Source organism: Geotrypetes seraphini, chromosome 1, assembly GCF_902459505.1.
Source record: "Geotrypetes seraphini chromosome 1, aGeoSer1.1, whole genome shotgun sequence".
NCBI lineage: Eukaryota > Metazoa > Chordata > Amphibia > Gymnophiona > Dermophiidae > Geotrypetes > Geotrypetes seraphini.
Genome location: NC_047084.1, coordinates 27073830 through 27097659, shown reverse-complemented (window position 1 = coordinate 27097659; position 23830 = coordinate 27073830). Strand labels below are relative to the sequence as shown.

Below are 23830 nucleotides of genomic sequence, written 5' to 3'. Positions count from 1 at the left end.
TATTCATACCATACACCTAAGAATTAACATTTGCATTGACAATTTAACAATAAAAGCGCTAGAGAAAAAAAAAAGAACAGGGAAAGCAGAATTCACATGAAACATAGAAGATGACGGCAGAAAAGGGCTACAGCCCATCAAGTCTGCCCACTCTGCTTACCCACCCCCTGTCTATGCCCTAATGACCCAATTTCCTTATTTTGACCCTCGTAGGGATCCCACATGGGTATCCCATTTATTCTTAAAGTCCGGCACGCTGTCTGCCTCGATCACCTGCACTGGAAGCTTGTTCCAATGATCAACCACTCTCTCTGTGAAGAAATACTTTCTGGTGTCGCCATGAAATTTTCCGCCCCTGAGTTTGAGCGGGTGCCCTCTTGTGGCCGAGGGTCCCTTGAGAAAGAAAATATCATCTTCCACTTCGACACGTCCCGTGAGGTACTTAAATGTTTCGATCATGTCTCCCCTCTCCCTACGTTCCTCGAGAGTGTAGAGCTGCAATTTGTTCAGTGTCTCTTCGTACGAGAGACCCTTGAGCCCCGAGATCATCCTGGTGGCCGTCCGCTGAACCGATTCAATTCTGCGCACATCTTTACTGTAATGTGACCTCCAGAATTGCACACAGTACTCCAGATGAGGTCTCACCATGGCTCTGTACAACGGCATTATGACTTCAGGCTTTCGGCTGACGAAACTTCTATTGATACAACCCAATATCTGCCTTGCCTTAGATGAAGCCTTCTCCACTTGATTGGCAGTTTTCATGTCTGCACTGATGATTACTCCTAAATCTCGTTCTGCTGAAGTCTTAGTTAAAGTTTCTCCGTTCAAGAAGTATGTCCTGCATGGATTTCCGCTTCCGAGGTGCATGACCTTACATTTCTTAGCATTGAAGCCTAGCTGCCAGGTTGAGGACCAACTTTCCAATGTAAGCAGGTCCTGCGCCATATAATTCTGTAAACTGCATTCACTTACTATATTACATAGTTTGGCATCATCGGCGAATAGTGTTATTTTACCTTGAAGCCCTTGAGTCAGATCCCCTATAAATATGTTGAAAAGGAGTGGACCCAGGACCTAGCACTGCGGCACTCCACTGGTCACCTCCGATGTTTTAGAGAGGGTACCATTAACCACCACCCTCTGAAGTCTTCCACTCAGCCAATCATTGACCCATGCAGTTAGTGTCTCTCCTAACCCCATCGATTCCATCTTGCTTAGCAGCCTGCAGTGTGGGACACTGTCAAAAGCTTTACTGAAGTCCAGATACACGACGTCCAAAGACTCTCCCAAATCCAACTTTCTTGTTACCCAGTCAAAGAAGCTGATGAGATTGGATTGGCAGGACCTACCCTTGGTGAATCCATGCTGACTGGGATCCCGAAGATTCCCTTCATTCAAGATCGTGTCCAATTTGCTTTTAATTAGTGTTTCCATGAGTTTGCACACTATTGATGTGAGTCTCACCGGTCTATAATTCGCAGCCTCTGCCCTGCAACCCTTTTTATGCAGAGGAACGACATTAGCTAATTTCCAGTTCAGGGGAACTTTCCCCTTACTTAGGTAGAGATTGAATAGCTCAGGCAACGGTTTCGCCAGGACATCGCTCAATTCTCTGAGCACTCTTGGGTGCAAATTGTCTTGTCCCATGGCTTTGTACACCTTGAGTCTTGCCAGTTCACTATAAACTTCACCTGGTGTGAACTCAAAATTCTGAAACGGGTCTTCTGTGCTTTGGGTTGCCTTCAACTGTGGACCGTGTCCCGGTGCCTCACTGGTGAAGACTGAGCAGAAGTATTCATTCAGTAGTGCGTCTTTATCGGAATCTGCTTCCACGTAACTTCCGTCCGGTCTTCTAAGGCGTACTATCCTGCCTGTGTTCCGTTTTCTGTCACTAATATACCTGAAGAAGGATTTGTCCCCCTTTTTAAGGTTTTTTGCCAGAATTTCTTCTACTCGAAGTTTTGCCTCCCTAACTGCCATTTTGACCACTGTAGACCTGGTCCTATATTCTACCTTTGCTTCACACATTTAACCAAATTATATTTCATCCCCAAACCTTGAAACACCAGATCTCCTAGGCATTTGGCTGTACAGATTCAAAACCAAAACAGCGTAAAACCCTATCCCACCTCCCAAGAAAAAGCGCACAACTTCTTTTAAACTAATCTAGCAGCATTTTGTCACAACATAATTTCAGGAATAGGGCCAAAATCCAAAGTAGTAAAAAAGAAACAGCAGATCTTATCAAGCATTATCATTTTGCACAAATACTAGTTGAACACTTTCTCGTGGCATAGTTTGGAGGGTCGTAAGCCAAGTCTTTAGATGCAACTCGGGGAAAAACATGTAAATAAATTAATCGTTCAGCTCTGGTGTCAGGAAGAGGGGCAGTAACCCCCAGCACATGCCCTGTCCAGGGAGCCGGGTGCACTGCAGCAAATGCACGGCAACACATCTCCCTCCATGTCCCACAGTGATTATTGTAACTAACGGGGAGCCAGCAGGAGCGAGTCACCTGCAGCAGCTCAGTGACCCGAGAGACCCTCACCTGAGCCCGCTGCCCCGGGCGCACTGGCAAGCCGAGAGCTCTCCACAGCCGCATCCATCTTCCCATCCCTCCCATCTCACACACCCGTCAGCAGAGTCGCTACATACTAAGGCAAGTTGTAAGATTCCCGCCATCGCTGACCTGTCTCCCGCCTTAGCCTGTAGCGAACTCATGTTCCGGGCTCTAACGTGTGCATGCCTGCTTTCCTTCTCTCTCCCCCACCCCCGGATGTAACTTCCAGTTTTGGAGGGAAGAGAAGAGAAGCCAGCACACACACATTAGAGCCCCAAAGCATGGGTTCAAGTGGCTGGCATTAAAAAAAAAAAAAAAAGTCAGGCAAGAATCAAACACTTTCGGCGGTGATTCAGGCTCCGCCAAGTCAGCCCAGGAAATCTCCAAGCCAGTGCGAGGGGTTTTTTTTTGTTTTTTTTTAATCTTGAGCAGCGGCGGCAGTAGCAGGATTCGTGATCAAGTGACAGTCGGGCAATCATCTAAATTAGCCGGGCGGAGCACCCGACTAAAAGGCCTTAGAGAGAACACTGTAGGTTATATAATTAATCCAGCAGATGGAGAGAGATTAATGAGAAACAGAAAAACAGAAAATGATGACAGATAAAAACCATATGGCCAATCCAGTTTGCCATCTACTGTCCCTTCCTTTCTCTTAGAGCTCCTATGTGTTAGCTCATGCTTTCTTGAATTCGTATACAGTCTTCATTTTCACTACTTTGATCCTCCAACTGGATCTAAGTAGTGCCTTTGACCTAGTTGACCACTCCATCATGCTGAACTGTCTGGAATCAATAGGCATCTCAGGAAACACCCTTACCTGGTTCCGGGGATTACTTGAATTCAGATCCTATCAAGTACTCAAAGAAGATAAACTCTCCTTCAGCTGGAACAACAACTGCGGACTTCCCCAAGGCTCCCCGCTATCACCGACCCTCTTCAACATCTACCTCATCTCATTGGGTCACCTACTACAGAGCTTAAATCTCACCTTCCACATTTACGCTGACGACATCACCGTCGTTCTCCCACTATCCGATATTTCGCCAAATTTCATCATTCACCTAGCCAATATCCTAAACCAAATAGAACTTTGGATGAAGGCCTTCAAACTCAAACTGAACACAGAAAAACCCAAATTTTTCCTAGCCTCTCCCAACGAGCAGATTAAAGACAACATGATCCACGTGAACGGCAAAAATTACGAAATTGCCCAATCTATTAAAATACTAGGGATTACCCTTGACATACATCTAACACTAGAAAAACACACTGATCTAATGTTCAAAAAATGCATCTCTACTCTTTGGAAACTTCGCACCATCAAAAAATTCTTTGACGAGTCATCCTTTCGCCTACTAGTACAAGCCTCCATCTTGAGTACTCTGGACTACTGCAACATCATATTTTTGGGAGCTTACAAAAAGACACTCCACAAGCTAAGACTAATCCAGAACACCGCAGTCCGCCTCATCTTCGGTCTAAAAAAATGGGAACATATCTCCCCATATCTCCAAATTCTTCACTGGCTGCCAGTAGAATCCAGAATACTTTTCAAGTTCGCCTGCATCAGTTTCAAAGCGATCTTCGGAATGCTTCCAACTTACCTAGCTTCCTAAATCCTCACCAACTGCCCAAAAAAGATCTCCTGCAGAGCTAACCTCTTTACTTACCCATCCTTGAAATCATGTCACTACAAGAAGTACCTAAACAGAATGCTTTCATTCCAGGCAGCCAAACTGAACACATGGCTAGCAAAACCAATACTTGAGGCCACATCATACACTGACTTCAGAAAGTCTCTGAAGACCCGTCTCTTCAACACCACCTAAGTTTTTCCCCCTCTTCCAGTTATATTCCCCCCGAATGCCCACCCCTACCCTTCCTTCCTCCTCCTACGCTTATTGCTGTGTTCCTCTCTTACTCACATTGTATATATCCTCCATTAAAACAGCGTTTAACTCTCGTATCCTGTTCATATTGTAATATCCTGTATCTTATTGTAAACATCCTGTATCTTATTGTAAACATCCTGTACCGGTCCACTCTGTAATTTACTTTATCCTATGGTAAATCTCCCCGGTACCTGCTCACTTTGTATTATCCTGTATCGTACTGTAAACATCTCCTGTTCCTGTTCACTTTGTAATATCCTGTCCACTTTGTATTATCCTGTATCTCACTGTAATCATTTCCGGTTCCTGTTCACTTTGTAATATCCTGTTCACTTTGTATTATCCTGTATCGCATTGTAATCATCTTCTGTTCCTGCTCACTTTGTAATATCCTCTTCTCACTGTAAACTTCCCCCAATATCTCATGCACATTGTAACTCCCTGTATCTTATTCATTGTAATATCCAACTTCTCATGCACATTTCCATTCACAAAGCTTATGTATCTCAAATCCCTGGTTCCAATACCTAGCTTTTTTACCCCCCTATAATCGCCCGCAGGAAACTCCCCAACATCTCCAACTGCAGTTGGACAAGCCCTTCACAATGGCCAGGCCAAGCACACACCAATGCGCAGCTCTACATCTACTCCTCTTGCTCTCTTCCAGGCTCTGCAACACAGACAACTCCAATGCATCCCCCATTCCCATCCACTTCACGCTGCACTGATCGGTAAAACCCAGAACCCCTACATACACTCTCCACTCCACACTAGACCACCCTCACGCCTATTCGCCCAACAGCCCCCCTCACCACTACAAACCGACCAAGCCCCACCCAAAAAAACCAAGAACTCTAAAAAAACTGGCGTACTCCCACTACTCCCCACCCAATCACACCTACCACCAGTCCCTACTGGGCTTTTACCTGAACATCAGATCAATGAGGAATAAATCCACACTAATCAAAGACTGGCTGACCGAAACTAACCCCGACTTTGTCCTTCTCACAGAAACCTGGTTGCTTTCAGACAATGACATCATCATTAAAGATTGTCTACCATCACGATTTAAGATACTCTCCCTAGCCAGAACATGGGGAAGAGGAGGAGGACTAGTAATAATCTTCCGAGACCACCTCAATGCTTCCATTCTCAACACAACCTCTTCGCCCAATTCTGAAATTCTAACCATCGCCCTAGCATCAACATCTCTGCCCTCCTCACTAACCATCACTTTATTTTACATACCCCCCAAAAAATGGACCACGACCAAAGACGACTTCGTTGAATCACTACTTACCAATTCTCTAACAAGCCCATACAACCTACTGTGCGGGGACATCAGCATACACCTCGAGCAAACTGACCAACCTGAAATCTCGGATTTCTGGTCATTGCTCTCCCAACTAGGCTTTGACAAACACCCCCCGATCAAAACCCACCAAAGAGGACATCAGTTAGACCTGGTAACTCTATCCTCCAAGGAACAGGCCAATCCCACTTTTTATTGGAAACAAGGCAGCTGGTCAGACTCCCTTTGGTCCGACCACCGCCTATGTACCTTCACCATTGGATGCCAACTCAAACCTCCTAAAAGCGGCAAAACAAGAATCATCAAAACCCACACGACCAGAGGAAAGATTGACCCAACGGAATTCTGGTCCCATTTTGAAATCAACACCAATCCAATAGAAGATATGGAACAAATCATGACCTCCTGGATACAAGATAGCACCAACATACTAAACGAGATTGCCTTCACAAAAACCCGCAGAATAAGAACCCCTAACCAAGAGGGCTGGTTCGATCCTGAACTGCTGCTATGCAAGAAGGATCTCAGAAAAGCTGAAAGATTATGGCAAAAATCCGAAACCTTAGAAAACAGATTGGCCTGGAGACAAAAATTAAAACAGTACAAAACCCTCACTAATGAAAAAAGAAAAAATTTCTACTCCCACAAAATCGGTAATCCTAAAACCAATAGCAGTAACCTCTTCAGACTGGTCAACGATCTATACAACATAAAAACCTGCACAAATCTACACGAAGAATCCACCTTAACCGCCAACACCCTTGCCGACTTCTTCAATACCAAGATCCAAAAATTAAGAACAACACTACCCGCCAGTCCCAACCCCCTCGAGCTCTTCCCCATCCTCACAGACATGAATCTATCAAACCCAGATCCTGGAGCCAGAGTCGACCTTAGCTGGAAACAATTCGCATTAACCGATTGGCAAACCTTCAATACTTACTACAACAAGTATACACACTCCTACTGCCATCTGGTCACATGCCCACCAAATATCATGAAAACTGCCCCCCCCCCCCCCACTTTAAAGCAAAAATGATGACATGGGTTAATTACCTACTATCCACAGGAAACTTCCCGTCGGAGCAAGGTCATATAATGATTACCCCAATTTTAAAAAACGCGAAAGAACCACCTAACTCCCCATCTAACTACAGGCCGATCGCCAGCATCCCCCTATTTACCAAAATAGCGGAAGGGATGGTAAAGGCGGAACTTTCCTCATACCTTGAAAAATTCAACATTCTATGTGACAACCAATCAGGATTTTGCGCGGACCACAGCACTGAAACCATCATAGCCTCCCTTCTCGACCACCTCCACACGCTCTTCAGTCAGGGCTCAAGTGCCCTGATCATACAACTCGACCTGAGCAGTGCTTTTGACCTGGTCAACCACACCATTCTCCTTGAATGCCTAGCTCACATTGGCATCTCAGACCAGGTCCTCAACTGGTTTCAGGGGTTCCTACAAAATAGATCATACAAGGTATTCAAGAATAACTCTTTCTCTTACTGCTGGGACAACACCTGTGGGGTCCCGCAGGGCTCCCCCCTATCCCCCATCCTATTCAACATATACCTAGCCTCCCTAGGTAAACTCTTACACAACCTAAATCTCAAATTCTTCATTTATGCAGACGATATCACAATAGCCATCCCACTAACCAACTTTTCACAAGACCTACTCGACCACATCACAAATATTCTCAACCAGATAGAACTCTGGATGCTTTCATTCAGACTGAAATTAAACCCCGACAAATCAAAATTTTTCCTAGCCTCCCCCAAAGATAAAATCAAGGAAACCACAATTCAACTAAAAGGAATGACCTTCCCCCTCGATCCGACCATAAAAATTCTGGGAGTCACGCTGGACAAAAACCTATCCCTAGAAAACCATACCGACCTCATCGTTAGGAAAAGCTTCTCGGTCCTTTGGAAACTTCGCACCATAAAAAAATACTTCAATGACACTGCATTCCGCCTACTTGTACAATCCTCCATCCTCAGCATTCTCGACTACTGCAATATCATCTTCCTTAACACCACAAAGAAAACTACCAGGAGACTAAAAATAATCCAAAATACCGCAGTGCGCCTCATCTTTGGCCTAAAGAAATGGGAACATGTCACCCCTTTCTACCACCAACTACACTGGCTACCATTTGAATCTAGAGTTCTTTTTAAATTCGCATGCTTCTGCTACAAATCGGTCAACGGTTCTTCTCCAAGTTACATAAATACCCACTTTAACCTTTATTGCAACAACAGGACATCACGCAGAATTCAACTGTTCGCCTTCCCTTCGCCAAAACACTGTCCTCTCAAAAGATTCCTCGATAAAACTTTCGCCTTCCAAGCAGCCAAGTCGAACCCATGGCTAGCCCAGATGATACTCGAGGCCCCCACTTACCTTGCCTTCAGAAAACTACTAAAAACTTACCTATTCAGCAAACACGACCCTTAATATTCCTTTCACCCCACATAACACTTGCCCCACCCCTGCTCCCTTCCTCCTTCACCAGACCCTCCCTTTTTTCCCACTCTCTACTTCCCTTGTCTAGTTCGATCAAAGCTGCAATTTCTGTTAAATTGTTGTAAATCTTCCCCTCACTGCAGACTGTTGTAAATAGCTGTAATTCCATTGCTGACTGCTGTAAATCGTTGTAATTTATCGTAAATCTGCTTGTAATATGCTGTAAATCTGCTTGTAATTTTGTTGTAAATCTGCTTGTCAATGCAGGTCATTTGCTAATTGATGTAAACCACCTAGAACTCGCTGGGTATGGCGGTATATAAGAATAATAATAATAATAATAGCTTATATCCTGTTCCAATCATATGTATCTTGTTGTAAACATATGTCTCCTGCTGTAAACACTGCACCCTCTCCCGGCACGACCCTCTTTGTAAACCGCTTCGAACTTAGGGTATAGCGGTATATAAGAAATAAAATTATTATTATTATTACTTCCACTGGGAGAGTGTTTCATGTATCCACCACCCTTTTGTGAAATATTATTTTAGATTATTCTCCTTCAATAGTGTCCCTCCTGAACGGCACAGACAATGAGTATACACACCTCTGCTAGTAGATGGAAACTGAGAATTACTGATTTCTTAGGTATAAGTGGGCTGTGTGGTCCCTTCCAAGTCGGTCTTTTCTCAATTTCCAGCAGGCGGAGGTGGTAAGTCTGTGCAGTCCCTGTTGGTCACTTAAATTTTTAATAAGAATAATAGCTTGAAATCTGTAGATATTTGAATACTTATTCTATCCTCCTAAAAAAAAAAAGAGAGACCTTCAACAAAACCCCCCCTCAATGTCTGAAGCCCCTGAGAACCAAATGAAAACAAAAATATTGAGCTCCCCATCCCCCCAACCACCCAAACTCCATTCCACCCCCCCCCCCTCCCAATCAACAATTTACTGGAAATATCCCACCACATGGTGGCCAATCCCAGATTAAGGGGAGACGCTGAAAACCCCCGCTCCCCACAACCTTAAATGCAACCTACCGGTATGAAAGTAAAAACTAACATCCAGCCATCCATTCCGCTACACTCAATAACCACAAAACATCCCACAATCTCAACTCAAAAACACATCAGAAAAAATAGAAGCAAATCTCTGAAATTAGTTCCAGAACAGGCGTAACAGCCAAAAAGGTCCTGTAAAGTTGTCCATCAAGCTGGCCCCCTTCTGATGGTCTGCGTTCTAAGGCCGGACGTTGAAGCCAGCCACGGCCTCTAGAGGAATGTTGTCATCTGGGCAAAGGTCTCCGGTGGTTCGAAAGATGGAAATCTCGAAGGCCACCAACCGCCGACGATTCCTTGACCCCAAAGTCCACGTCCGGAAAAATCTGGATCGTATCCTCCATGAAACGCACTGTTTTCAAAGTTCCTTTCAAATGAAATAATAGTGCGAATGGGTGGCGCCAGCGATAATGAATCGCCTTTTCTCGCAAGTACTTCAAGACCTGTTTTAAGTCCGCTCTCCACCTTAAAGTGACCGATGCCAAGTCGTGATAAGAGCTCAAGGTCATAATTTTTCCACTGAAGAGGCGATTGCACCCGAGCTTTAGCCATGACAGCCTCCTTGAAGTTTTGAAAACAGGCTATTATATTGCATGGCCTGTTAGCATGTGGCGCTTGCAAGGCTCTATGAGCATGTTCTAGATGAATATCTTCAGGCAGCATGGTCAAGGCCTCATCAAATAGTAACTGGCGAACTCAGATAGTAAGTGGTGAACTCATGCTCCGGGGCTCTAACGTGTGCGTGCCGGCTTCCCTTCTCTTCTCTCCCCGGACGTAACTTCCGGTTTCGGAGGGAAGAGAAGGGAAGCCGGCACACGCACGTTAGAGCCCCGGAGCATAACCTCGCTACAGGCTAAAGTGGGAAATCTCCAAGACGGTGAGAGGTTTTTTAAAAAAATGTTGAGCAGGATTCGAGATCGGATGACAGCCGGATGGTCATCTAAATTAGCCAGGCAGAGCGCCCGGCTAAAAGGCCCTAGGGAGAACACTGTCACAGTGTTTGCTGAGGACAGTTTTTTTGTGCTTCAGTTTGTTATGAACAGTATTAGACAGGTATAAGGAAATTTAATTCTCTTACGTTACAAATAAGATATTCAGCAGTGCATTGGTGCTAATTCTGACCAGGGTGGATTTGATTTAAATCAAATGATTTTAAATCATTATCAGAAAGGCTTGATTTAAATCATGGTTTTCTACAGAAAGACTCATTCTTGCTGGTATAATCTTAATATTTACAACCAGGTGAAGGTTTAATTTTTTTTTTAAAATAACTTTTCAGCTCATTTTTACAGTTTTTTATATAAAAAATTACTAATTTGGTTATACTATCAGAAATACATAGATAAATAATTATGAACTTATTGGGAGGTAAACTATCTCCATTTTAATAGGTTAATCATTCATATTTGGACAACTTGTCTTCTGTACTTTTTTTTTTTTTTAATAATTCTTTATTCATTTTTAAACTTTCAGCAAGTGCACAATATAAGTAATACATAGATTTACCAACATCACTTGATAAATCTATCAAGATTGTAACAAAGGTATATATATCTAAACCCTTCTTCCCCCCTCCCTTTCCATACAATTATTTAATTGAATCAATCTTTATCATATTTCTTTTTTACATTTTTATTTTTTTCCATTTATATAAACCCTCCCCTTTCCCTTCCAATCATAATGTTAAGAAAATGGTGTTTATTCATTACAAAACAATGTCATTGGCCCCCATATTTCATTAAACCTTTTATAATTTCCATTTTGTATTGCTATTGAACGTTCCATTCTATATATGTGACATAGTGAATTCCACCAGAAATTAAAATTAAGTCTTGTGTGATCTTTCCAATTTGTAGTAATATGTTGCATGGCAACTCCTGTCATAATCAATAAAAGTTTGTTATTACTTGCCGATATCTGACTCTTTTTCCTCATAGATATGCCAAATATCACAGTATCATAAGTTAATGCTACAGGATTATCTAATAAAGAATTTATTTGATCCCAGATCGAATTCCAAAAGGCTAATATATAGGGACATAAAAATAAAAGATGATCCAAAGTCCCTACTTCAAGCTTACAATGCCAGCATCTATTAGACATTGAACTATTTAATTTTTGTAATCTAACAGGGGTCCAAAATGCTCTATGCAAAAGAAAAAACCAAGTTTGTCTCATAGATGCTGACAGTGTACATCTTATTCTCCAAGACCAAATTTGTGGCCATTGAGATGCCAAAATTTGATGATTAATCTCAATGCTCCAAATATCCCTAAGACCATTTTTAGGTTTTTTATTAACCAATTCACTAATAACTTTATACCACTGTGCGGCCTGGTGACCCAGAAAATCTGCCTGGAAGCATAAAAATTCCATGCTATATTGAGAATTTAAAGTTTTCCATTCAGGGAACCCTGCCTGAATGGCCTGCTTCAATTGCAACCATTTATAAAATTGTGATTTATTCAGTCCAAATTTATTTTGCAATTGTGTAAACTCAAGCATCTTTCCATTTGAAATAACATCATTTAAAGTTCGTATTCCTGCATTTAACCAATGCCTCCAGACAATCTTAGTTCCGCCAATCTGAATCTTGGAGTTTAGCCATATAGATTGATTTGTCGATTTACTAATAGGAATTTCAGTTACCGTATTTTCGCGGATATAACGCGCACCCGTGTAAAACGCGCACACGGGTATAGCGCGCAGAAATCACGATGCTATGTACAAAAACTTTGGTATACCGCGCTCACGGGTATACCGCGCATGCTGCCCGACGCTCCTTTCGCCCGCCCTGACTTTCTGTGCGCTGTCCCGACTCTCCGTTTACCCCCCCTGACTTCCGTGCACTGTCCCCCCTTGAAGGTCTGTTCCCATCCTGAAAGCCTGATGCCCCCCCCCCGACGTCCGATACATCCCTCCCCCCGAAGGACCGCCGACTCCCCAACAATATCGGGCCAGGAGGGAGCCCAAATCCTCCTGGCCACGGCGACCCCCTAACCCCAACCCGCACTACATTACGGGCAGGAGGGATCCCAGGCCCTCCTGCCCTCGACGCAAACCCCCCTCCCCCCAACGACCGCCCCCCCCAAGAACCTCCGACCGCCCCCCCAGCCGACCCGCGACCCCCCTGGCGACCCCCACGACCCCCCCACCCCGTACCTTTGGTAGTTGGGCCAGAAGGGAGCCCAAACCCTCCTGGCCACGGTGACCCCCTAACCCCACCCCGCACTACATTACGGGCAGGAGGGATCCCAGGCCCTCCTGCCCTCGACGCAAACCCCCCTCCCCCCCAACGACCGCCCCCCCCAAGAACCTCCGACCGCCCCCCCAGCCGACCCGCGACCCCCCTGGCGCCCCCCACGACCCCCCCACCCCCCTTCCCCGTACCTTTGATAGTTGGCCAGACAGACGGGAGCCAAACCCGCCTGTCCGGCAGGCAGCCAACGAAGGAATGAGGCCGGATTGGCCCATCCATCCTAAAGCTCCGCCTACTGGTGGGGCCTAAGGCGCGTGGGCCAATCAGAATAGGCCCTGGAGCCTTAGGTCCCACCTGGGGGCGCGGCCTGAGGCACATGGTCGGGTTGGGCCCATGTGCCTCAGGCCGCGCCCCCAGGTGGGACCTAAGGCTCCAGGGCCTATTCTGATTGGCCCACGCGCCTTAGGCCCCACCAGTAGGCGGAGCTTTAGGATGGATGGGCCAATCCGGCCTCATTCCTTCGTTGGCTGCCTGCCGGACAGGCGGGTTTGGCTCCCGTCTGTCCGGCCAACTACCAAAGGTACGAGGAAGGGGGGTGGGGGGGTCGTGGGGGTCGCCAGGGGGATCGCGGGTCGGCTGGGGGGCGGTCGGAGGTTCTTGGGGGGGGCGGTCGTTGGGGGGGAGGGGGGTTTGCGTTGAGGGCAGGAGGGCCTGGGATCCCTCCTGCCCGTAATGTAGTGCGGGGTGGGGTTAGGGGGTCACCGTGGCCAGGAGGGTTTGGGCTCCCTTCTGGCCCGATATTGTCGGGAAGTCGGCGGTCCTTCGGGGTGGGGGTGCGAGTGGTCCTGCCGGGGGGGGGATGTATCGGACGTCGGGGAGTCGGCCGGGCAAGAGGGCTTGGGCTCCCTCTTGCTCCGATCGTGGATGCGGGTGCGGGTGGGAGCGCGTGCGAGCGGTCGTTCGGGGTGGGGGTGCGAGCGGTCCTGCTGGGGGGGTGAATCGGGCGTCGGGCGGGGTGGGAACTATGTTTTAAAACTTTTGTATACCGCGCTCAGGCATATAACGCGCGAGGGGTATGCGCGGTACGTAAAAACACGTATAACGCGCGCGTTATATCCGCGAAAATACGGTAAATTACTTACATATCTTAGAGTTTTCCATGTATCTAATAAAAGTTTATTTTCTTTATACAATCTGGGCATCTTGATACTGAGAATGTGACAAAGATGTAAAGGAGACAGGAGTCGCCATTCCAAGTATAACCAATCTGGAGTGTATTCAATGAGATTTGGGAGGACCCAATACATACCTTGACGTAAAATATAGGCCTGATGATACCTATAGAAATTTGGGAAATTTACCCCACCCTCCTTAATTGATTTCTGTAAAGATACCAAAGCAATTCTAGGTGTTTTGCCAAGCCAAACAAACTTAATAATTATTGCATTCAATTTTTTATAAAAAGAGTTCTGAAAAAATACCGGAATCATACACATTTGATAGCAAACCACAGGCAATATCATCATTTTTATGGTTTGAACTCTTCCCCACCAAGATATATGTAATGGGTTCCATTGTTCACATAATTCCGAAACCTTTTTTTAATAAAAGTTTTTCATTTTCTTTTACTGTATCTTCTATTGAATTTTTAATCCAAATTCCTAAATATTTTAATCCATCCTCTTTCCATACAAAAGGAAATGAATCAAACATAGATTTTATGCAATGCACATTAAGCGAAAGAATTTCAGATTTATTCCAATTGATTTTATATCCTGAAAACATTCCAAATCTTTCAATCAATTCTAACAAACATGGTATAGTTGAACCTGGATTGCGCAAATATAATAAAATATCATCCGCATAAGCAGATAATTTGTATTCCCATTCTTTCAAGGGAATACCCTGTATCCCCTTTGTCTGATTAATCGCTATCAATAAGGGTTCTAAAACAATATCAAACAGCAAAGGAGATAATGGACATCCTTGTCTAACTCCTCTATGTAATTTAAAACTCTCAGATAAATTATTATTAATGTATAATCTTGCCATAGGGGAGCTATACAAAGTTTTAATCATTTGAACAAAACCAGGACCCACACCAAACCAATCCAAAGTCTGATACATGAATGACCATTCTACCCTATCAAAAGCTTTTTCTGCATCTAATGAAAGAGCAAAAGCTGGTTCATTCATCATTTTAGTTAAATTTAATGTATGAAATGTCAATCTTGTATTGTTAGAAGAATGTTTGTTAGCAATGAAACCTGTTTGATGTACATCAATTATGTAAGGAAGAGCCTTTGCCAATCTTAATGCTAGTGTTTTAGCCATTAATTTTCCATCAACATTAATTAATGATATTGGCCTGTAATTTGAAACCATAGTGGGATCTTTATTTGGCTTTGGCAAAACAATCACCATAGATTCTGCCATAGTACTTTTAATATAACCTTTATTAAGTTGAAACTGATATAAATTTAGTAAATAGGGTAATAAAGAATTTTGAAATGTTTTATAGAATTCCACAGTAAAACCATCCCCACCTGGAGCGGATCCAACTCTAAGAGACTTCAATGCTGTTTCTAATTCTTTTAATGATATAGGTTCTTCTAAACTTCTTTTTATATGATCAGGAAGCTTTCGACCCTCAAGAAGATTTAAAAATTCCATACCTTTTTGAACTTTATCAATAGAAGACTCGGAAGAATACAACTCTTTGTAAAAAGCCAAAAATTGATTTAAAATGTTATTAGTTTGATTATGCATATTTCCTTTCTCATCTTTTATTGCACATATTTTTATTCTTCTCTTTTTTGCTTTAAGATAATTTGTAAGTAAACTTCCTGCCTTATTAGATTTTCCATAATACAAGGTTTGCAGAGAAAACAAATCTTTCCTTGCCATTTTTGAAGAAATTTCATTATATTTGCCTTTAGCCTTTAATAAAGTTTGCAAATTTTCGTGATTCCAATCATCTATTAATTTGGATTCCAGCAATTTAATTTCTTTTTCCAAATCTGAAAATTGTTTAATAAGTTGTTTTTTAATATACGCAGAATAAGAAATAATATTATCTCTTATAGTAGCTTTAAATGCATCCCATAAGATTTCCGTATTAATATCTGCTGAGGTATTTATTTGGAAAAATTCCAAAATTTTTAACTTAATTTCTTCAAGAAAAGTTGAATTTGAAACCAATGTATTATCAAACCTCCATAATGATCTATTGTATTCATTATTATCTAGTGTAAGTGTAATCCACACTCCTCCATGATCAGACAAAATAATTGGATCAATAGAAGCTTGTGTCACTTGTTGCACTATGGAATTTGATACCAATATGTAATCAATTCTTGAAAAAGATTTATGAACTGGTGAGCAAAAAGAGAACTCCTGAAATCAACTGTGTCGGCCTACGCAAAAGCCTAGAGGTGCATTCTGGCTTGGGTGTGCGGGGGTTCAATTGGACCCTATGGCCCGTTAGTGGCACATGTTCTGGACTTCCTGCAGGCTGTCCTCAGGAAGGGGCTGGCGGTTTCTTCTCTCCATGTACAGTTTGCGGGACTGTCGTATTTGGGTCCCTCTTCTCTCAGGGGTTCTCTAGTGTCTCACCTGGACATTGTCCGCTTCTTGCGGGGTGCGGGGAGGCTGAGGCCTCCCTTGTGACTGCCTTATCCCACGTAGAACCTGAATCTGGTTCTCCACTCGCTGGGTCATCCGCCCTATGAACCTCTGGAGGGGATTTCTCTGACAGTTATTTCCATCAAGAACGTCTTCCTAGTTGCAGTCACTTCTGCACAGAGAGTGTTGGAACTTCAGGCTCTGTCGTGCAGTGACCCTTTTCTTCACATCACGGAGTCTGCGGTGGTTTTGAGGACAGTGCTTTCCTTTCTCATTAAAGTGGTTTCTTCATTCCATGTCAACCAGGAAGTTCGTCTGCCCGCCTTTGTTCCATAGGGCTCCAGGTCTAAGGACCATATTATGCGGTCTCTAGCTGTGCAGCTTCTCCTTTTGAGATTCCTGGAGGCCACAAATGTCTTCCGTCTGTTGGACCATCTCTTTGCCTTGGCAGGCCCCGCGCGCCGGGGTCAGCCAGCATCCAAGGCTACCATCTCGAGATGGATATGTTCGGTCATTTCTGCTGCCTATATGTCAGCAAGGAAAAAGCCTTCCCTTGGTGTGAAAACTCACTCTTCCAGAGGTATGGCTTCCTCATGGGCAGAAGCTCATTTAGTCTCACCTGTGGGGATTTGTAAGGTGGCCACTTGGACCTCTCTTCATACTTTTACCAGGTTTATTACCTTGATGTGGCGGCTATGTATGATACAGCTTTTGGGGCTTCTGTTCTGGTGATGGGCTCATCAGGACCCCCTGAGAGTTGGGACTGCTTTGATACATCCATAGTATTCAGCCTCCAGAGGGATTGTACAAGAACAAAAGATTAGGTTCCTTACCTCTGCTAATCTTCTTTCTTGTAAATCTCCTCTGGAGGCTGTACACCCGCCCATCTATTCTGTCCGATTCGCAGTTTGCCTATTCAGTAACTGTTAAGCTGTTTTTTTGTCCTTGACCACTAAGAATCACGGGAGTATCCATTAATGTATGGTTAAGGGGTTAGAAGAGTCCCTGGGTGGTGCCCCTTCTTATACTCAGACTGTCTCCTTTAGCGCACAGTTATGCTGTTTTTAATGCTCCAATTTCTTATTCGACAAATTTTGGCCTTATTGGTATTTGTTTGTTATGTATTTGTCTTTAAGTATTTTTTATTGATTTCAATATATTATCAAGTATAACTTGTACAAAAAGCAAATTTAACCAAAGCATATTAATCATTAAACAATAAATCCTTACATAAAAAAAGCTAAGTAAAACTATAAGAATTATTATGGTAAAATTAGCTCAAGTCCTCTTTAGATCCAAGAATTATGCTGGCAAGCTAAATAGAAATAGATATATGTTATGTATTTGTTTATCATGAGCAGAATTGACTTGTAGTGGTGAGTCCCCGCACCCCTCTCTTTCTTGTGTTTCCTGTTTGTGCTAGATCTGTCTGGCTTTGCTACCAACTGAGAATCATGGGAAGTATCCAGGGAAGTATCCTCAGAGGGAGGAGACAAAATTTGATTGTGAGCTCTGCAGCCAAGGCTGGAAAGGTTGCAAGACCCTAGTGTTCAACCTCCAGAGGAGATTTACAAGAAAGATTAGGAGAGGTAAGAAAACTAATCTTTCGTTCCAGAGCTTAACTGTTGTCTGAGTGAAAAAATATTTCCTCCTATTGGTTTTAAAAGTATTTCCCTGCAGTGAAAAATCGATCCACTTGTACCCGTTCTACTCCACTCAGGATTTTGTAGACTTCAATCATGGATGGAGCTTATAGATAGAAAATAAGGGGACTAATTTATAGAGGTTGCAAATGAGATCAGAATGGTGCTTGAAAATTCTTAGCTAGGATACGAGTGGATAAATATGTTCTGTTACAGTATATGCAGCAGGCATCACCCCTTGTGTGTGTGTGTGACTATTTAACGCAATCCAATTATGTCTGTTTGGAAAAGCCACTGTCCTTAAGCAAACCAGATGGTTTTATTTGTTTAACTTTAGGCCACTATATTCTGTGGCCTGACCTAACCAGATAAGTTAGCCAAAGATCTGGATAAACGATAAAGCAAACTTTTTTATCTTCCTGTTGAATATTTTCCTTAGCATTTTCTATTTTTTTTTTTTTTTTTTTTCTAATTTCAAGAAGAAAGCTGCTAAGTTCTGAAAACATGAAACTGAATCTGATTTCTTATTCTAGTGATCAGACATCTTAAGCACATGAATAGTTTATACTGGGATAGGGATGGGATATCTGTATAATATTGTCAATTAAGTATTGATCATTGGGGGGGTATTTATTCTTATTCTATAAGATTATATGATTGTAATTTCAAGTGTTTTGTAAAAATTGATTTAATATGTGTATCTTCACTTGATGTACGAGATAAAAATGAATAAAGATTTATAAAAAAGAAAAAGAAACTGAATCTGCTTCTTTGTTCAGTTTCAGGCAGCAATCCGGAGGCTCACGCTGGCACAAAGAGCAGTCCCTGTGTTGTGTGGAAGTGCATTGAAGAACAAAGGAATACAGCCATTACTTGATGCTATTACCATGTACCTTCCAGCCCCAAATGAGTGTTACCATGACTTTCTGTGAGTAAAGAACTGTGGTTTGCTATAAGTTAAAATACCTTTTAAAGGACTAACCTGATAGAAGTAGAACATGAGCTTTCCAAACATCAGTGGCTGCTGCCACATCTTTCTTATTGGAAGTATGAAGCATCAGGAAAGAAATCTGGTTTAAATTTCACATAGTGCTGATTCTAATTATAGTTTTGTGGTAGATGAAGGGATTTAAACTTAGGAATCGGGGATGTGTTATGGATGACCCTTCAGAGTATACTGTATGTGTAGGCTAATATTCTACCACAACAATGCATGTTTATTTTGGAAATTTTACTTGCTATCATTTATCTGCTCAAAATCATGCTTAATCCCAATGAATTTTTATATTTAAAATAGCTTATGGTCATTGTTTCCTCTAACTGCGTGACCATGCACCTTTTAGCAGGAGACTATACAGCTGTTTAGGTCACAACCACCACATTCTCCCTTCCGTACCTCTCTTCATTGCTGCTACTTTCCAATAGCAGCAATGACAAACTGAAATAGAGCTTTTGCAAGACTTTCCTGTATTTATCTGTGGCTGGAGTCCCGCCCCCTGTTGACTGTTTCGAGGCAGAGCCTGCAGCCTTAGGTATGTACAGGAAGGTCCTACAACCACTATTTCAGCTTGCTGGTTGCTGCTGATGGTTTGGAAAAGCAGCATCAGTTGTGGGGATGCCAGGGAGCAGATACTCATGGAAGTGGGGTGGGGAGAGAGATGGAGCAGACACTGATGGAAATGGGGAGGGGACAGAGGCTGGTGAAAGTGGTGTTAAGGGGGCAGATGTTGATAGAAGTGAGGAGGCGGGAGATGGAGAGCAGCTGCATGGAAGTGGAGAGGAGAGAGGGTGCATATGCTTATGGGTGAGGAGACTGGGCAGTTGCATGGAAATGGGGTAGAGAGAGAGGGGGAAGACACTGATGGAAGTGGGGGAGGGAGAGAGGGGGGCAGACACTGATGGAAGTGGGGGAAATGGATGGGGGAAGAGGAAGAGTTATTGAGATAATGGGGAGAGGGAAAAAGGTGGCAAGCTGTAGGTAGACAGTGAAAAGTGGTTGGTAAGAAAATTTAATCTAGAGAGAGGCAGAAAATTAAGAAAGCTGTAAGGAAAAGGAGGAGAGACAAACAAGAAACAGACTAGAAATCCTGACAAGAGAGGAGAAAATGAGGAATGCAGAAACCAGAATCTGGACCAACACAATTGGAAAAAAAAAAGCAAAGGTAGAAAAAAAAATTTGATTTTCCCTTTAAGATAAAGTAGTGTGGTCAGCTGTGTTAATAAATGTTAATAAATTAAAATAGAAAATGTATAAAGATTATATTGATCATCTTCTCTTAACATAATTATTAAGTGATGCTAGTTGGAAGTTCTCTTATATACTTGTATGCAGGCAGACATAACATCTAATATAATAAAATGGTAAGCCGCGCATGCGCACTTCCTAAGCGTGCGTCCGTTTTCTGTGAGCTGTAGCTAGGAAGTGCGCATGCGCGGCTCACCCCCTGCCCTCTCCGTCGCCTCCCGCCTCCAGCGGCGTGACAGTTTTCAAAGAGGCGCGGGATTCTTTCAACGCAGAACCACCAGCCGTTAAAGCTCCTGGTGCTGACTCCCGACGGTGGAGGAGAGGCAAGGTAGAAGAAGATTTCCGCTGCCCGACACCCAAGTCCTTTGCCGACCCCCCTTCCCTTACCGCAGCCCCGACTGGCGATTTCAGCAGCGTGTCCAGCAGTCTTCACACGCTGCTTCGGGCCCTTCTACTGCCCTGATTTGCTCCGGACGTGCCAGAGTAAATCAGGCCAGTAGAAGGACCCGCAGCAGCGTGTGAAGACTGCTGGACACGCTGCTTGAATCGCCATGTGTAGTCGGACCCGCGGGAAGGGAAGGGGGGGGGGGGGCCGCCAAAGGACTCGGGCCCACATTTGTAGTCGCTACTGTGGGAAGGGAAAGGGGGTAGAGGAAACAATAATGCTGCTGCACAGGGAACTGGTGTGGGGGGAGGGAATGTTGCTTTGGACAGACAGACAGAGGGAGGAAGGGAGACAGAAAGACACAGGGGCAGGTGCACAGGGAACTGGTGTGGGGGGAGGGAAATGGAGGGGGAGGGAATGCTACTTTGGACACACAGATAGAGGGAGGAAGGGAGACAGAAAGACAAGAAGAAAAATACAGGGGCAGGTGCACAGGGAACTGGTGTGGGGGAAGGGAAATGGAGGGGGAGGGAATGCTGCTTTGGACACACAGACAGAGGGAGGAAGGGAGACAGAAAGACAAGAAGAAAGACACAGGGGCAGGTGCACAGGGAACTGGTATGGGGGAGGGAAAGGTGCTGCTGGACAGGGGGGAGGTAAAACAAAGGGAGAAGGGCTGCTTCTGCATAAGGAGAGCTGTGAAGGGGTGGTGGTGGACACAGGGGAGGTAAAAGGAAGGGAGAATGGACAGGGGGAGCAGGCAAGGGGTGGTGATGGACATCCAAGGAAAAAGAAAGACAGAAAGAAAGAAAGCGGCTAAGGAGAGAGAGAGAGAAAAAGAAATAAAGAGAGACACACACACATATAGTCTAGCACCCGTTAATGTAACGGGCTATAAGACTAGTTTACTTATAATGCATGTGCCAGTCTGCTATATCAGTTATATATATTTTATACATATAATATGCATGATTTGCACATTTGATTTGTTTATTTGTTTTAGAAACTTAATAAAATACTTGAACTTTAAAATAGAAAATGTAAAGAGAGTCTTATCATCTTATTGGACTAATTTTAATACGTTTTTGACAAATTTTCAGAGACCAAAACCACCTTTCTCAGGTCAGAACAGGATACCATAATAGCAGTATACTGTCCTGACCTGAGGAAGCAAGTTTTGGCATTTGAAAGCTAAATGAAAACTGTATTTAGTCCAATGAAATTGGATCATGTTTTCCAGTTTTTGTTATTTGTTAGTTTGTAATGTAGTGATTGGAATGTCAGTTTTTGAAATTTTACATCTGCTATTTTTATATTTTGCAAAGTACCGGAGGGGCATGCATCTCAGTTCCTCTTTCTCTAGTGTTGCATTGTATGCAGAGTCTGGCTTCTTAGGAGGTTCAGTTTAATTTCATTTTTAGTTTTGATTACTTATTCTATACTGTGTAAAGATCTGTGTTCTGCATGTGTAAAAAAGGACATGGTTTTCTGTTAGCATTGATTGCAGGATTAAATTGTACAAATCTGGCTTGTTTAGATTTCCAATCGGTGTATTGTGGTTCTAATGCCTATTGTAGTGCTGTCTTTTCCTAAGTAGATCCTTGTTGTGTGACTCATGAAAATTATGGTATGTTGGAATTGCTCTGTAGGTCCTGAGCAGCACCACACTCTATAAGGGTAGTGAAATCAGCTCTGAACTGTATTTCTCTGGCTTTATCTCCTGGCAAGGATACATAACCCATTCCTTGGGCCAGAGTCTGTCTGCATCTGCTACAGGATGCTCTTCTTTCACGCTGGAATCCCCAGCAGGACCCATTACATGCACCCATGTGACCTCTCTTGCTTTCCAGGGGCCTTCCCCTCCTGATCTCAGATTGGGTGACTTCTATCTATGGATGCGAGTCTCAAAGGCTGGGGAGCAGTGTGTATGACCATTCCTGTTCAGGGCCAGTGGGCGCCAACAGAGCGCAAGTGGTTGATCAATCTCCTGGAGCTTCGGGCGATCAGGCTGGCTCTTCTCCACTTTGAGGGTCATCTCCCTCATCGAGCCGTCCATGTATTCTCAACTTATGTTAATCGGCAGGGGGGTATAAGGTGTCCCTCAGCGTGGAAGCTCAGCTTTTCAGGTGGCTCATATGGCAAGAGTGGCCAACATTCAAGCAGATTTTCTCAGTCATCAGACGCTGGACCCCAGAGAGTGGTCCCTGTCCCAAAGAACATTTGATTGCATAGATGATCAACAAGAAAGCAGACCTGGCCATGAGAGGTCTCCTCTGTCTTCCCTCCGTGGTTCATGATAGGGCATCTTTTGAGGTGGATAGCAGCCCATGAGGGCCGGTAATTCTAGTTGCACCCAAGTGGCCTGGGCGCCCATGGTATGCTGGATTGGGAGCTCTGGCTAACCTTGTCATTCTCTCCTCATACAGGGTCTGATTTCAATGCAGGATCTGGACCACTTTGGTCTTACGGCATGGCTCTTGGGCATGCGGCCTTAACCAGCTAGGACTATTCTTCGGCTGAGATTACCATGTTGCTTCACAGCAAAAGGAATTCCACAGTGGTGGCCTATGCGAAGGCTTCGAAGCGTTACCAAGCCTGGTTTGCCCTGAGATAGGTGAACCTGTCTCTCCCATCAGTTCCTTGGGTCCTGGAATTTCTTCAGGATGATCTGAAGAAGGGCCTAGCCATAGCTTCGCTCCGGGTGCAGTTTGCCAGTCTTTTATGTATGGGCCCTCCTTCTTTAAGGGGCTCCTTATCAGCTCATCCAGATGTAGCTCGTTTTCTATGGGGCGCTCTGCGACTGAGACCTCCCTTGCGCCTTCCCTGTCCAACCTGGAATCTTAGTCTGGTTCTCCGCTCTTTGGCTTGTCTGCAATATGAGCCTCTAGAGTATTATTATTATTATTATTTTATTTCTTATATACCGCCAAAGCCTTAGTAGTTCGAGGCGGTTCACAACAAAGAAGGGATGGACGATCAGCGAATAGTTACAATCAGTGAATACAGATGCAATAAATATGCATGAGCGGGAAACAGGTGAATATGAGGGGACAAATGTAAGGTGGGCAGGGCGAAGAGGGTAAGGTAAGAGAACTTGGGGAGCAGGGGCAGGGAGAGAGGGCTTAGGTTATAATTCGGTTGAATAGGCTAGTTTTTAATAATTTCCTGAAGTTTAGGTAGGAAGAGGAGTGCGAGATAATTCTGCTCAGCCAGCCATTTAGATGACCTGCTTGGAAGGCAAGTGTTCTGTTTAGGTGACTTTTGTATCGGCAGGCCTTTAGAGTTGGGTGGCTGAAGAGGTGGGCTCTGCGGGTGGGCCTGGAAGGTTGTCAGAGTAGGTGTCTCTGATGGATCTCACGATCAAGACAGTCTTCCTGGTGGCTATTACCTCAGCCCTTAGAGTTTCGAAGATTCAGGCCCTATCCTGCAGA

The 23830-nt window shown here is 44.0% G+C and overlaps 1 protein-coding gene across 6 annotated transcripts in view; it reads left to right on the top strand.

The window, feature by feature from the left end:
• The window catches only part of GFM2 (GTP dependent ribosome recycling factor mitochondrial 2), a 201894-nt gene that overhangs the window by 74530 nt on the left and 103534 nt on the right, over positions 1-23830 (top strand). For all 6 annotated transcript variants that reach the window (XM_033929287.1, XM_033929289.1, XM_033929285.1 and 3 more), the window contains one exon: positions 18549-18697. In XM_033929287.1, coding sequence (XP_033785178.1) covers positions 18549-18697 — 149 coding nt within the window. The remainder of the gene's footprint in view (positions 1-18548; positions 18698-23830) is intronic.